At 38.6% G+C, this 16,382-nt stretch overlaps 1 protein-coding gene across 1 annotated transcript in view; it reads left to right on the forward strand.

The window, feature by feature from the left end:
* The first annotated feature begins 951 nt into the window (after positions 1 to 951).
* Positions 952 to 16,382, forward strand: part of WDFY1 (WD repeat and FYVE domain containing 1) — a 172,046-nt gene continuing 156,615 nt past the window's right edge. Inside the window, exons 1-2 of the mRNA XM_053709957.1 lie at positions 952 to 1,143; positions 13,020 to 13,087. Of these exons, the coding sequence (XP_053565932.1) occupies positions 1,010 to 1,143; positions 13,020 to 13,087 (202 nt within the window). The 5' untranslated portion in view covers positions 952 to 1,009. The remainder of the gene's footprint in view (positions 1,144 to 13,019; positions 13,088 to 16,382) is intronic.

A 16,382-nucleotide genomic window follows, 5' to 3' on the forward strand; every position in this document is an offset into this window, starting at 1 on the left:
ACTTCTCAAGGCTACATTTATGCCCCCTAATTGGCTTTTACAGCTAAAAAAAACTGCAAAACAATTCACATTATACACTTAAATAATGTCCTTGGCTAATCCTGTCAAATGAAGCAAGTAATTTGTGGAGTTTGGCTGCTGAAAGCTATTGCAGCAAACAAGATGTTAATTTCTTTATAAATGTTTGTACTTGGCTGCTGTTGATCCATTACAAGGTGTGTCTATTGTACCTTTAAGTGAAAATTGTATGGTCCAACTGTCATCTAAATGAGGAATTCTCGGGCATCTTCTAATGCAGAAAGACATACATAGTTGTAATTGTATGTATTGTATGTCAACTTATTGTGGAATCTCACAAGTTCCGGAGTACATACTACTGAAGAAAGAGTTGGCTTTTACAAAGGAGGAAAAACAAATTTGGTTACATTTTCCGAAATTTGTTTGGTCTGATATAATTTATTTATAAAATTCTAACAAAAATCTAACCCAGATATTATTAATAATAATATATGTATTGTATAATGACAGAAATGTTACATTTTACTGAAACACAGCAAAATTATTTAAGGAAATTAACAGGGATGAGGATATAGGAAACTATCCATATAACATTAAGAAAGAAATACCTTTCACACTCTAATAAAATATGCACACATATGAATTGTTTTTGTCGGTTGCAAAAATATTCTTTTAACTGTAAAAAGTGAAATTGCAATACGGATCGGTTAGAAGTTAGTACACCCTTCCTTGTAATACCGACTATACAGACTGGGAACAGTATGTCACTCCATTTTCATAGTGTAAACGTTGGTTTCATTATTTGAAGCGGCTAGATAGTACGGTTTATGAGGTAGGCGCTTTTCGAAGTGTTACGGTATTAATGATGTTTTTTTCAGGAAGTAGTTCGCAGCTGCAAGGCGTGATACGGCAGCCTGTCCATCCATCCACAGTAGCTAGGCGCTACCCGATGTATTGCGCTGCCCCTGCTGGACGAATCACGTGATTAATCATGGCAGCAGAGATCCACTCTCGGTCTCCTCACGGCCCCGTCCTTATTACTAAGATTCCCGGACACCGAGAGCTTGTAACGTCCGCAAGTTTCATACCGCGGGAGGATGGCGTGATCACTGCGAGCGAGGACAGGTGAATAAACAGTTACACAGTACATGACGGTAAATATTATATAGAGGCAAACACAGGAACATATCAGTAACACGGCTTGGCACATAAACATAACATAACCATTTCCTATGAGACAAACCTGTTGCGCAACAGACTGCACTAACGCAGACTTACAACTTGCATACAACCAACTCTTCCGTTATATTACAGCAACATAGTACAACTACTGGAACACTATATAGACGCTTGTCAACAAAACGCCCACGGATAAGCCTTATACAGGTTGCTGTCAGTCACAAAAGTGCCTTATCCAGCTGTCTGTCACTGAAGAGCGTTATACAGCGAGCTGTCAATCACATAAGTATATATAGCTGTACTTCACAGAAGTGTCTTATACAGAGAGCAGCCAGTAACAGAAGCGCCTTATACCGAGAACAGCCAGTAACAGAAGCGCCTTATACAGAGAGCAGCCAGTAACAGAAGCGCCTTATACAGAGAGCAGCCAGTAACAGAAGCGCCTTATACAGATAGCTGTCAGTCACAAAAGTGCCTTATCCGGCTGTCTGTCACTGAAGAGCGTTATACAGCGAGCTGTCAATCACATAAGTATATATAGCTGTACTTCACAGAAGTGTCTTATACAGAGAGCAGCCAGTAACAGAAGCGCCTTATACCGAGAACAGCCAGTAACAGAAGAGCCTTATACAGAGAGCAGCCAGTAACAGAAGCGCCTTATACAGAGAGCAGCCAGTAACAGAAGCGCCTTATACAAAGAACTGCCAGTAACAGAAGCGACTTACACAGAGAGCAGCCAGTAACAGAAGCGACTTACACAGAGAGCAGCCAGTAACAGAAGCGCCTTATACTGAGAACAGCCAGTAACAGAAGCGCCTTATACTGAGAACAGCCAGTAACAGAAGCGCCTTATACAGAGAACAGCCAGTAACAGAAGCGCCTTATACAAAGAACTGCCAGTAACAGAAGCGACTTACACAGAGAGCAGCCAGTAACAGAAGCGCCTTATACAGAGAACAGCCAGTAACAGAAGCGCCTTATACAGAGAGCAGCCGGTAACAGAAGTTCCTTATATAGGAGCAGACAGTAACATAAGTGCTTTTATACAGATAGCAGCCAGTAACAGAAGAGCATTATACAAAGTGCTGTCAGTAACCGATGTGCCTTATACAAAGATATGTTGGTAATAGAAGTGCCTACAGAGAGCTGTAAGTAACAGAAGAGCTTTATACAGAGAGATGCTACAGAGAGTTGTCAGTAACAGCAGAGGTTTATATAGAGAGCTGTTAGTAACAATAGAGCCTTATACAGAGAGCTGTCATTAACAGAAGAGGTTTATATAGAGAGCTGTTAGTAACAGTAGAACCTTATATAGAGAGCTGTAAGTAACAGAAGATCTTTATACAGAGAGATGCTAGCAAATGAAGAGCATTATACAGAGAGTTGTCAATAACAGCAGATGTTTATATAGAGAGCTGTTAGTAACAGTAGAGCCTTATACAGAGAGCTGTCATTAACAGAAGAGGTTTATATAGAGAGCTGTTAGTAACAGAAGAGCCTTATATAGAGAGATGTTAGTAACAGAAGAGCCTTATATAGAGAGATGTTAGTAACAGGAGAGCTTTATACAGAGAGGTACTAGTAACTGAAGAGCCTTATACAGAGAGCTGTCAGTAAAAGATGAGTTTTAAACAGAAATATTAAAGGGGCAGTAAACCTAGAAAATAATGTTATATAATTCTGCACATAGTGCAGAATTATATAACATTATCTTAGCGCAAACTTTATGCAACATAATATTGCCGCTGAAATTTGATTAAAAAAAAAGGGTTTTTCAGACCGCCACTCTTTGCTCTACTGAGCGGGTCTGGTTTTCCCCCTGAGCGCATCTGGGCAGCTGTCTAGTCACAGCCCAGCCCGATTGCGCCATTACACTCAACGTAGCTCGCTCCCGCTATCAGACAGAGCAGGAGCGAGCTACATTGAGTGTAATGGGGCGATCGGGCCGCGCTGTGACTAGACAGCTGCCCAGATGCGCTCAGGGGGAAAACCAGACCCGCTCAGTAGACCATAGAGCGGCGGTCTGAAAAACCCTTTTTTTTTAATCAAATTTCAGCGGCAATATTATGTTGCGTAAAGTTTCACTGTGTGCAGAATTATATAACATTATTTTCTAGATTTACTGCCCCTTTAATAGCAAACTTAGAAGTGTCTTATACAGAGATTTGTTTAAAGGGATTTTAATGCTTAGGAGCAGGCCCATTTCTGGGGAACTATATGGCAGCAGTTTTACAAGAATGTTATCCTTTTGCAAGAGCACTAGATGGCAGCACTATTTCTGGCCATGTAGTGCTCCAGATGCCTACCTAGGTATCTCTTCAACGCAGAATATCATGGGAACAAAGCAAATTTGGAAACTTTTTTTAAAACTGTATGCTCTGAATCACAAAAGACATTTTTTGGGTTTCATATCCCCTTTAAAAGAGTATATTGCATGTTCCAACTGCAGCATTGCAACATATTAACATGACTGCTTTTAGATTTTATTTTCCTTTCTATGTGTCTTTTTTTTTTTTTTTTTTTTTTTTTTTTTTAAAACAATGTTTCTTCAGTTCTCTGCTCCTTCAGTTAAACCATGTAGGGTTGTAGCTTGCGGGTACTTGATAAAAAGAAGGGTTGCGTATTTATTCTGTGTTAACAAAAGACTCTTGTATAGTTACTAACATGAGATCAGGAGTCACAGTTACATCTTAGATCTTGCATTTTTTCCCCCAGAATTGGTCACTGACAGTTTTAAAGTATGGATCGATTTTACATTTAAAAGGACAATTTTGAGCATTACTTTTATTGAAAATGTGGTTGGATATGTTTCCTTGCAAATCATTTAATGTTATAGAGGTAAATAAGGCAATTGTGAGTAAAATCCACTCTATATCTGCTATCTTTTGCCCATTTAATAACTCAACTTTATATATATATATATATATATATATATATATATATATATATATATATATATATATATATATATATATATATATATATATATATATATCTCTTCAGTCAACATTGATTTTAAGTGAACTTTTATTGAAATGTGACATTTCGGGGCAAAAGAACCCCTTCCTCTGTTTCGGGGCAAAAGAACCCCTTCCTCTGACAAACAAATAGTGAACAAACTGAACTTGTAAAGACCTGTTAGGCCCTCCTCTTCCAATCAGGAGACAGCGTGTGTAAAAGATTATATTTGTGTGCAAAATGAAAGAACATGAACAGAATGATCTATACAAGATCACAACATAGTGAACTTTGTGTATATAGGTATCGATAAGGACTCAATGATTCATGACAAATGACCTTAAAGCAAAAAACTGAGCATGCATAAAACACCCCGTAATCCATTGTAAATTCGTCAATACATCAACATATGGAGCAAACCGAAAAAGGACGTGATTTGATTGGACATCATCAAACACTTCCCTGCTCAATAACAAATTCTGATAGGTGGATGTAGAGCCACACCTCTGTTCGGCAACTATCCAGCTCATAAAAACACCCACTAAGAGAAAATATCGTCAGAGCGCAACTGAAGTAACTAAAATCAATCAATCCCACGTGGAAGAATGCAAAGAAAGGGAGCGACAAAGTCCCCCCTAATTGGAAAATGTAAAAACGAGCGCAATACTAGACGGAACAAATCTGATCGCTGCTATCACCTCTGAACCGTCCGCTATACATCATGCGTTGTCATAGGGACGTGTATAAACAAAAATTAGAATATAGGGGGAGTGTACAACAGACAGTTCAATGAATAAGACACCTCAATCACAACCCAACTATTAACTACAATATACACCAGGCTAGTAATAAAAAGTAAACAATAACATGCATAGATAAAGGCCACCAAGTCACCTTACACGCTCCCTTAGCTAGTTGCCGAATGCTACTAAATAGCGTATCCGCTAATTTAGGACATAAAATAGTACAGCTCTAGGATCAAAATATAGTACAGCCATAGTATCAAAATAAACATAGACAAAGTGCTCATTCTTCACCAGTTCAAGGCATACCATGGAGCAAACATAGCTTAACTGACTAACATAAGTAAATATAACACCTAAATGGACCAAAAATGTCACAATCACCACCAGACAAGGAGTATCGCCAACTCTGCATTATTTTTGGACATGGGGACATGAATACATAAACACGAAGAACCACAAAGACACAAAAAAAAATGAAGTGAAAAGGTTTAGAAAAATAAAATCACCACCTGTACTGAACTCCATCCTGAGGATCCGAGAGAATGTGGTAAACACCATTTGTTTTGTTAAAGAAAGGGAGCTCATGGACTAAGCCCTACCCGCTGACTGATAGAAACCAACCGCATAACTCAAGGCAAATAATCATGAATAATCAAAATAATAATCATAAAAAATAATCATAAAAAATCAATATCTAATGAAAACCACAACGGGTCATTTATTCGACAGGCCATAGTGAGCTTAGGTGACAAATACTGGGTGGTGCTAGGGGACATGACTCAATTTTGAGCTAAAGGGGTCAGAATACATGAGCCACAATCAAACAAGTGAAAAAAGTGCATATCAAAATTGAATGAGTTAAAAATTGGTAAAATATAATAAAAGGAAAGACTGTAACACGACTGACAGTCAGTATGAAGGCAAAAATAACATGGTTACCAATTGTACATGATGAACAAATTGAACAGTATTACATTTTGTTGCATCAGTTGAAACATATCTTTGTAACAAGAAGCTCCTACTAAAGAATATCTTAACATCATGTGAAATGTAGTTCCAAAACATCTGGAGAGCCGAGGTTGCTGACCCCTGCCCTAGGCTATACATAAAGTACAAATGGAACAACAAGACAAGACAATCTGTTCCCTAATCAAAGAAAGAGGGTTCTCATGTGGTGGATATGGGCACTCAACAAAAACATCATAGAAGAAAGAAAAAGACAAAAAGAACATAACAGCACCTAGAGGGAGAGGGAACAAGCAGAATCAACTCATGTATCATGGACCCTCATATAAAAAATGCTGTCATGTTGTAATATCAAAATAGTGGTAAAACTCACAAATCATGGATTCTCATTAAATGATAGACTCTCATTAAAACATAGAAAGCACTGCCATCCTGTGTTGATGTTGAGTCCTTAGATGTCAGAGTTCCCAGCTCAAAGATCAATCGTAATTCTTTCTGGAGCAATATCTTCTCTCTATTCCCTCCTCTCTGTAAAGGGGGGACATGGTCGATGATTCAGAATCTCAGGTCTTTGACTATGTGTTTGGCCTCTAGGAAGTGCCGTGCCTCTGGTTGGTCTGCTTTGCCTGAATTTAAAGCCTGGCGTATGGTTGGGCGGTGGTTGGCCATCCTTGTGCGAGCGTCATCACAGGTTTTTCCAGTGTAAAATTTGCCACATAGGCAGTGAAGCAAATAGATGATGTGAGTAGTAGTGCATGTAAGAAATGTATTGATCTGATATTTCTTTTTCTTATCTGGGTGTTGAAATGAAGCACCGGTCATCATGCTGTTGCATGTGACACAACTCGTACAGCGGAAACAGACTTTTTCTTTTTTAACCATGATCTGGAGTTGTCTTCTATGGGTATGTCAGTTTTGACAAGAAAGTCTTGTAGATTGCGTCCCCTCTTGTATGCAACTTGCAGTGTCTCCCAATGAGTAAATGGTAGATTGGGGTCAGATTGGATCAGTTTCCATTTGTCCCGGACCATCCTGACAATGCAATTTTTTTATTTTTTTTTATTTTTTTTTCTGTAGTGTAGAATGTAATAAATGTTAAAGTGAAAGTAAAGTTAATAGCTCCAGAATTCATCCATCAGAACAAAATACTAACAGCAATATGGTCGCTAACTTTTTTTAATATATATATATATATATATATATATATATATATATATATATTTTTAAATTAGACTTTTAATCTATATATTTTCTACTACCATTACTGGGCGAACTCCTCCCACCCTCTACTTCCTCTATTTCTGTAATGTGACGTATAGAGTGGTCCCACACGCTCTATATGCATGTCTAATGCTCGTGCACGAAGTCCCTTTCCAATGCGCATGCGCAAATCGTCGTGTCAGTCTACCGTGAATTCACTTCGCTGCGATACCGGTATCCGAAACTGGAGCACGCTCCAAACATAATCAGCCGAAAAAAAGGTGAGCATGCGCAGACTAAGATGTGGGCGGGTGACTTAGTTCGACGGCCGCCTAACGGCCAGAATTTCAATTGGATAGATAGAAAACGTGACCTAGAAAGAAAAAAAATGACTAACAGGCTGTTTTAGGAGATAGAAAAAAAAAATGTAATTATTGCGGCGATAACTCTGTAAATAGAAAAATAAGGAAAAAATGATGAATGAAACTGATATTATTTTTGGATAAACAATATAACTGTGGATCGCAAACAGGGTAAGTTAACTTTCACTTTAACCGTTTCGGGTCATCCTTCCTTGTTGGTTCAATCATTGCCAACGCTTCTTGTTTGCTTTTGTTCAATTGTATTGGTTTGTAGCCCCTCTGTTTAAACCTCTGTCATCTCATGTAATTGTAGTGTGCATTTGTGTTGGTCTGTATTATTCCTGATAACTCTTTGGAACTAGGCTTTTGGGATGTTTCGTATCCGTGACGGTGGGTGACCGCTGTCAGCCCGGAGAATAGAGTTTCTATCAGTGCTTATTTTGTATAGTGTTGTGCCCAGTCGGTTGTCTGTTTTGAATACTCTGACGTCAAGAAAATCGATCGTCTCATTGTTAGCATGGTGCTGGAATCTAATGGTGCTGTCCATATTGTTCATATTGTTGAGAGATTGCTAATCGACGTGCCGTACCAGGAACAAATCGTCAATGTATCAACAATAACATCTGATTAGCTTGTTAGAGAACACTTGCATCCTGTTGGTTTCATAGTCCGCCATGAATAGGTTAGCTAGAGATGGGGCCACATTGGACCCCATCGCTGTCCCGGCTGTCTGTAGGTAGTATGTTTTTTCATAAGGAAAATAGTTCTTTGATAGAAAATCAGTAAACAATTCCATCAGTACGTCCTCAGTGGGTCAAACATAAGGAATGTGTCAGAAGCATCGTCTGACTGCGGCTATCCCAAGGTCTTGTGGGATTACTGTGTACAAGCTGGACACATCGAGAGTCACTAGAAGATTGTTCTCTTTGTTGTTGGACAATTGTGTGATCAACTTGATGAAAGATGTTGAATCCTGAATATGACTCCATTCTTTTAACCCATGGTTGTAAATGGTAGTCGACAAATTGTGCCAGTGGCTGTAAGAGGGAACCCCTTGCCGATACAATGGGTATGCCTTGTGGTTTGTGGGCATCTTTATGAACTTTAGGCAGTGTGTATAGCACCGGGGTGATGGGATGATCTTGTTTCAAGAATTTCAATTCATGCTCTGTGATCAATTCAAGTTGACTCCATGTTGTTAATTTGTGGTCATTTTTGGCTTTAAAGACCAACACAGGATCCCTAGGGTGTATCCGATAAGTTTTCTCATCTTGAAGTTGGCGTAGCACCTCCTTCCCTGTAGTCACATAAGTTCACAACTACCACAGCACCGCCTTTGTCCGCTGGTCTAATCACTATGGACTTGTCATTACTTAGGGAGTCGATGGCACATCTTTCTGGTTTGGAAAGGTTGTCATTCCAAGGGGTCTTCTTTTTCTCTAATATCTGTTGTGTTAGAAAATTTGTTAGGGTGGAAATGGATGGATTTTTAGTTTTCGGATCAAAGGTTTCTTTAACTCTGAAGGCCGACGGATCCGTGGATTCTGATTGGAAGAATTCTTTCAGTCTCAGGTTCTTTCCAAATGTTTGTACATCAATGTAAGTATCAAAAGAATTCATACCTGGTGAGGGCACAAAGGAAAGTCCTTTATTCAAAAGTGATCTTTCTGGTGATGTTAGCACCCTCAAACTAATATTGAAGAAAATATCGTCTATCTTCTCTGGAGTGGGGGGCGGCGGGCAGTGCCCCCCCCCTCCTTGTGTGCGGCCTCGGCTTATGCCTAAAAAAGGCAGCGCTGTATGGTGAGCTGATGTAGGTGATAATGCAGCTGTGTTAGTGGACTGACTATTTCATTGTAGGTTGTCTCTGCCCCCCCTGGAGCGGATAGTGATTCCTTGAAATTCAGCATTAGCGTTGTCAGTCGCCATAAATGTCTCGGGGTCCGAGCTCTCCCCTGTGCTAGGGTCCACTGTGCTCAGCACTTGCTGTATCGTCTGTTCCTTCTCTCATCAGGTGTGAGCATCCACCTATAAACACTTTTGTAGGAATAGTCTTGTGTGACTGTTTGTAGCTTACTGTTCTTAAAGGCTATGAGCTCATGTTTATATTCTCTGATTTTGTGCGGTCAACTTTTCTAGCCATTCACTGGAAGTGTCTGCTTTGAGTTGATCAATATGTTCACTCTCAAAGGTTTGAATTTTCACCCTAACACCCCTAAGTAAGCGGCCTACCTCCCTGATGACAAGGACCATGAGGTCAAAGGAACACTTGTTTAAAATTCTGCATCAATTGAGGCAGAATTCAGAATTGGATCTTCCCAAGGTAGGAATATTCCTGATACGAAAGCCTCTTGGGATCATCCGTTTTTTTTATGTTAGTCTGAAAGATAAGGTTCATGAAGATTTAGATCACTTTCCCTTTGTTTGAGTTTAGCTAGTGTGTTGAAGAGTGACTGAGATGTCTCTTATAGCTTCTGTTCATCAACTGATCCAAACCGTATGCTGTCGGCATCCTCTTCCGTGAATGTAAAGGCATGATTGAGTGCTGCCTGACTGCTCTGGGAGGGTGGGACGAGGGAGCACAGTGACAAGAAGCTTGTCGATCTAGGTAAGGCCACATGTCTATCTGTGTGGGTTTAGCAGCAGGAGCTAATTCAGCTCGTTTGTTTTGACAAATTTATAGCTCTTTCTCTTTCTCCTCATATGGGCTTAGGTGAATGACCTTTAACCATTGAGGGCTTGTAATCTGTGAGTCTCATCGGTGGGAATAAGAAAGCCCATCATAGCAGTTTTGTTTTCCTCAGACTTTAGTACTTACAGGTCAGTAATGCTGTGCTTACATACCTCCACATATGTATACTTCCTATTTGCAGGAACATTTTTACAATGCCTGAAACCAAATAAGCCCCATCTAAATGAAAGATTTGAGATGCTACTTAGTTGTCCCTTCTGTATTAAACAAATGTGTATGTTATGCCTAGTAGTACTTGGAAGTGCATACTTTGTGTGTATGTTGTGTATCTACATGTGTGTGCATGCTGTGAAATGTGTCTGGTGTATGTTGTGTGTATGCAACTATGTATGCTATGTAGTGTGTGTATGTTGTGTGTCTGCATCTATGTGATGCTGTGTGTTGTGTATGTTGTGTGTCTGCATGTATGTGAAAGCTGTGTACTGTGTCTGTGTGTATGCTGTGTATATAGTTTGTGTATGTTGTGTGTCTGCATGTATGTGTATATGGTGTGTGTATGTTTAGATTCTTTAGTTGTAACCACAGCACAGGCAGCTAATTTGATTTTAACTATTTTGTGAAGCTCCTGAAGCTTCAGGCATCTACCGCATATGGAGCCGGAGCGCTCCGGCTCCATATGAGGGCAGATGCCTGATTGTTACAGACGGTGGTGTGGGTGGGAGGCTTAGCAGCAGAGGGGGGAGGAAAGGGAGTGAGAGGCCCTACGCTAAAAAGATATTAAAGGAACAGGGAGGGATGGGGCAACTACACTACAGAAAATGGGTTTAGTGGTGCAGGGGGGGGGGGGCTGTTGGGACAACTACACTACTGGGGGAAAAAAAGGGGGTTATAGGTACTGGCAGACAGCTGTCTCGCTCATCTCTTTTTCTCTCTTTTTCTCTTTTTCTCTTTCTCTCTCTCTCTCTCTTTTTTTTCTCTCTCTTTTTCTCTCTCTCTCCTTATTTTACTCCTTTTACACCTAGTTCAGTATGCTGTAATGTTTGAGACCTTATCCACAGCTTCCGACAGTGTTTTACCTGTTTGTGTGTTCAACGGATACCGGGTTTAATTTTGTGCTTTTTGGCTTCTATTATTTTGTTATGGGACATGTAATTTCTTTAAGGCAGCCAGACCCCGCTGCCGGTAATAATGGAAAGTGGTCCATCGGAAACTGTCGATAAGTGTAAAGGCTTCTGACAGTAGTTTTTTCATTATGCGACCTTGCAAAACCCAATTGCCCTTTTTTGTAAGTATGGGGCACACACAATGCATGTTGATATGCTCTTAAAACTACCAGAGGCATTCTTTCTCATGCAAGTATATTGCTAAAAAAAATACATTCCAACACCAGTAGATTTCTGGTCACACTTTTGTTCTTGTTTTTAAACAAAAAATAATAAAAAAATCTTACTTTTTAAACACTTTTTTCTTTTTTCTTTGCCGTGCTCTTTGATAAAGGCAGTTGTAATGATTTTTTTTATTTTTTTTTGGTACTACTGTACCTTGTATTCAGCTGCCTAAATATGCTATGACCATTTCTGATTATTGATGTTAATTGTGAGATCATGTGACTAAATATTCGTATAACAGTTTTAAATACCCGTGGGTGGGGTACTATTTCACCTTGTTTCTCTTATCTAGTCTGTTGGTTTTTAACATGAATATGAAATAATTGTCTGGATTTCTACAACTACCACATTTTATTTTAGTGTGTTATAAAAAAGGTATTACAAAGTAAATTCCTACCAGCATTGTTATAGACACTTCATGTTGCTGATTTTTCAGAATATGGTGTGCCTGATTTGCAAGTACATTCTGAGCTTAACTCCTTAACAACCAGGCCATATCCTGTACAACGCTGGTCGTTAAGCCCTTATGGACCAGCGTTGTACCCTTGTACGATGCTGCAGTCCTGGGCTTCTCTCTGCCACGATCTCGCTAAAAGTAGCAAGATCGCTAATGGGTCACTGCAGAAATAGTTGCACTGTTACCGATGCAGAGAGGGCCTAAAGTTTGTGAAAAAGTTAGAGATTTTCTTTTTTTTAATTTGATTGCATTTGGCGGTGAAATGGTGGCATGAAATATACCAAAATGGGCCTAGATCAATACTTTGGGTTGTCTACTAAAAATAAATATATAGTTTTGATAGGCAAATATAAAAAAAGGCTTTAGTTCTGTTTAAATGTAGTGATGGAAAACATTATCTGGTCTTTTGGGGAAGTTTTAGTCTGAAATGCCCAGTCCTTAAGGGGTTAAAAATTACGTAAATGTTTTGGTTCTGACTGGTGAACGTTTTGAGTGTTAACGACTGCTTCTTTTTATTTATTTTTGTGCAAGAATAGCAGCTTAGAATCTTAAAAAAAGCAGTGCCTTGAAAGTGATTTAAATATATATTTTATTTAAAAAAATAAAATAAAATAAATTTGCAAATATAAAGTGTTTTACACTTTAATAACTGCTAAACATGCTTATTTAGTTGTAAAGTGATTTCCCTTTGAGATAAAACACACTGCTTTCCAATGTTTAGGGGAGTGTATGTGAAATCACAGGAAGCCAGGTGTATGAGTTTCCAAAATGTTTTGTTGTTTTAGACTTCTGAAAATGTGTCATTATGGCTTTGCATCATCAAATGTAAACTTAGCTCTCAGGTCTTGTGAAACGCAGCAGTCCGTTTATTATTAGTAGGATGACATATAATGAAGCTCGTAATAATTCAGCTTTATATCTGAACTGATTACATTGCTCATATAACATTACTGTATTACAGAGGATTCTTTCTAAATGACTGTTTAACTTGCTGTGTTCCTTTAATATTAAGCGTTATGTAGTTTATAACACTACCTGTGTTTCTTTACACAGAACGTTACGAGTATGGCTGAAAAGAGACAGTGGACAGTACTGGCCTAGCATCTATCACACTACATCATGTAAGCAAAGTGGGCTGTCATTCACTATTCTTCTCTCTACTTAACCTATTGTGCTGGGTTGTTTTCCTGTGGTAATGTTAGTAAGGTTGTCCTACATCTGCAGCTTTAGGCATATTATGTTTATTTGTGTATAGCAAAATATATTTAGCAAAGTTTTGTTACAATTAAATAACAAGGAAATGATAATGAACAATTAAAGGGACACAAAACTGCAGATTTTTCTGCAATGTACTTAAAACTTGCTTTATGTATGTTCCTTCCTGACAGACAAAATTGCTTTGTATTAGTATATTTTAACCCCACATCCTGACACTTTCTTGATCAGTGATAATCCATACCATTAGTATTTTTCTAAAACCGTAAGCTATAGCATTGTTCGCTCCTGCACCCTGTTTCACAGGTATAACAGTTTGTGAAGCAGTGCACATGAGAGTGCTCTGATGTAGCTTAATTGGTTGGGCAGTACATTTGTACCACAGGCCCAGGTTAAGAGGGGAAAACAAACAGAGGTAGGGCATGGATGGCCACTGGGGAGGGGGATAAAATATATAATTATACAGAATGCTTTTCTCTAACAGACAGGGACATGCTTAAATCTGCAGTTTTGGGTCCCTTTAAGCTGCCTTAAAGCAGCTGTGTTCATGCTTTCAGATGGAAGTAATTCCCATCTCTTGTAACATGGAAATTAAGTATCTTGCAGACCCATGATATTAATCAGCTTTACTGATAATTGTTTTTTTTTGTAGTTGTATTTATGCATTACAGTACAGTCTTTATTCTCAGCGAAACAAAACCATAAAGGGCTGCTTATAAGACATTAACTGGTTGATACAAGACATTTAACTCCTTTTGTGAGGTTTCAGCACAGTTTACAAGTGCTAAATTAAAATACTTTAACAATTTATAGCAATTTAGTTTTCCATAAGAATTTCCCTTTAAACATTGTCGCTATAACCACGAAAATGTCTCTTTCTTTCATGTAATTAGCAAGAGTCCATGAGCTAGTGACGTATGGGATATACATTCCTACCAGGAGGGGCAAAGTTTCCCAAACCTCAGAATGCCTATAAATACACCCCTCACCACACCCACAAATCAGTTTTACAAACTTTGCCTCCCGTGGAGGTGGTGAAGTAAGTTTGTGCTAGATTCTACGTTGATATGCGCTTCGCAGCAGGCTGGAGCCCGGTTTTCCTCTCAGTGTGCAGTGAATGTCAGAGGGATGTGAAGAGAGTATTGCCTATTTGAATTCAATGGTCCCTTCTACGGGATCTATTTCATAGGTTCTCTGTTATCGGTCGTAGAGATTCATCTCTTACCTCCCTTTTCAGATCGACGATATACTCTTATATACCATTACCTCTACTGATTCTCGTTTCAGTACTGGTTTGGCTTTCTACTACATGTAGATGAGTGTCCTGGGGTAAGTAAGCCTTATTTTTTGTGACACTCTAAGCTATGGTTGGGCACTTTTATATAAAGTTCTAAATATATGTGTTTAAACATTTATTTGCATTGATTCAGGATGATCAATATTCCTTATTTCAGACAGTCAGTTTCATTATTTAGGATAATGCATATGAATTAAAACATTTTTTTCTTACCTTAAAAATTGACTTTTTTCCCTGTGGGCTGTTAGGCTCGCGGGGGCTGAAAATGCTTCATTTTATTGCGTCATTCTTGGCGCAGACTTTTTTGGCGCAAAAAATTTCTTTTGCCGGAAGTTGTTTGTGTTTACGTCATTTTTTTGACGTTTTGCGCCAAAAATGTCGGCGTCACCGGATGTGGCGTCATTTTTTGCGCCAAAAGCATTGGGCGCCAATAATGTGGGCGGCTTTTTTGGCGCTAAAAATTTGGGCGTCATTATTGTCTCCACCTTTTTTCTCACATTATTTGTCTCATTTTTCATTTGCTTCTGGTTGCTAGAAGCTTGTTCATTGGCATTTTTTCCCATTCCTGAAACTGCCTTTTAAGGAATTTGATAGATTTTGCTTTATATGTTGTTTTTTTCTCTTACATATTGCAAGATGTCTCAGATTGACCCTGGATCAGAAGCTACTTCTGGAAAAACGCTGCCTGATGCTGGTTCCACCAAAGTTAAGTGTATCTGCTGTTAACTTGTGGTAACTGTCCCTCCGGCTGTAGTTTGTGATGAATGTCATGATAAGCTTGCTAATGCAGATAGTATTTCCATTAGTAATATACCATTACCTGTTGCTGTTCCATCAACATCTAATACTCAGGATGTTCCTGTTAATATAAGAGATTTTGTTTCTAAATCTATTAGGAAGGCTATCTATGTCTGTTATTCCTCCTTCCAGTAAACGGAAAAGGTCTTTTAAAACTTCACATTTTTCAGATGAATTTTTAAATGAACATCATCATTCTGATTTGTCTGTTTCTGATGATGATTTTTTCTGGTTCAGAGGATTCTGTCTCAGATATTGACACTGATAAATCTTCATATTTATTTAAAATGGAATTTATTCGTTCTTTACTTAAAGAAGTTTTAATCGCATTAGAGATGGAGGAATCTAGTCCTCCTTGTTACTAAATCTACTAAGCGTTTTAAATTCGGTTTTTAAACCTCCTACAGTTATTCCGGAAGTTTTTCCTGTCCCTGATGCTATTTCTGAAGTAATTTCTAGGCAATGGAATAATCTGGGTAATTAATTTACTCCTTCTAAAAGGTTTAAGAAATTGTATCCTGTGCCATCTGACAGATTAGAGTTTTGGGACAAAATCCCTAAAGTTGATGGGGCTATCTCTACTCTCGCTAAACGTACTACTATTCCTACGGCAGATAGTACTTCCTTTAAGGATCCTTTAGATAGGAAAATTGATTCCTTTCTAAGGAAAGCTTATTTATGTTCAGGTAATCTTCTTAGGCCTGCTATTTCTTTGGCTGATGTTGCGGCAGCTTCCACTTTTTGGTTGGAGGCTTTGGCACAACAAGTGTCAGATCATAATACTCATAGCATTGTTAAACTTCTTCAACATGCTAATAACTGTATTTGTGATGCCATCTTTGATATCATTAGAGTTGATGTCAGGTATATGTCTAGCTATTTTAGCTAGAAGAGCTTTATGGCTTAAAACTTGGAATGCAGATATGTGTCTTCTAAGTCAATTTTGCTTTCCCTTTCTTTCCAAGGTAATAAATTGTTTGGTTCCCAGTTGGATTCTATTATTTCAACTGTTACTGGGGGGAAAGGAACTTTTTTACCTCAGGATAAAAAATCTAAAGGTAAATATAGGGCTGCTAATCGTTTTCGTTCCTTTCGTCAGAATAAGG

Source organism: Bombina bombina, chromosome 4, assembly GCF_027579735.1.
Source record: "Bombina bombina isolate aBomBom1 chromosome 4, aBomBom1.pri, whole genome shotgun sequence".
Taxonomy (NCBI): domain Eukaryota; kingdom Metazoa; phylum Chordata; class Amphibia; order Anura; family Bombinatoridae; genus Bombina; species Bombina bombina.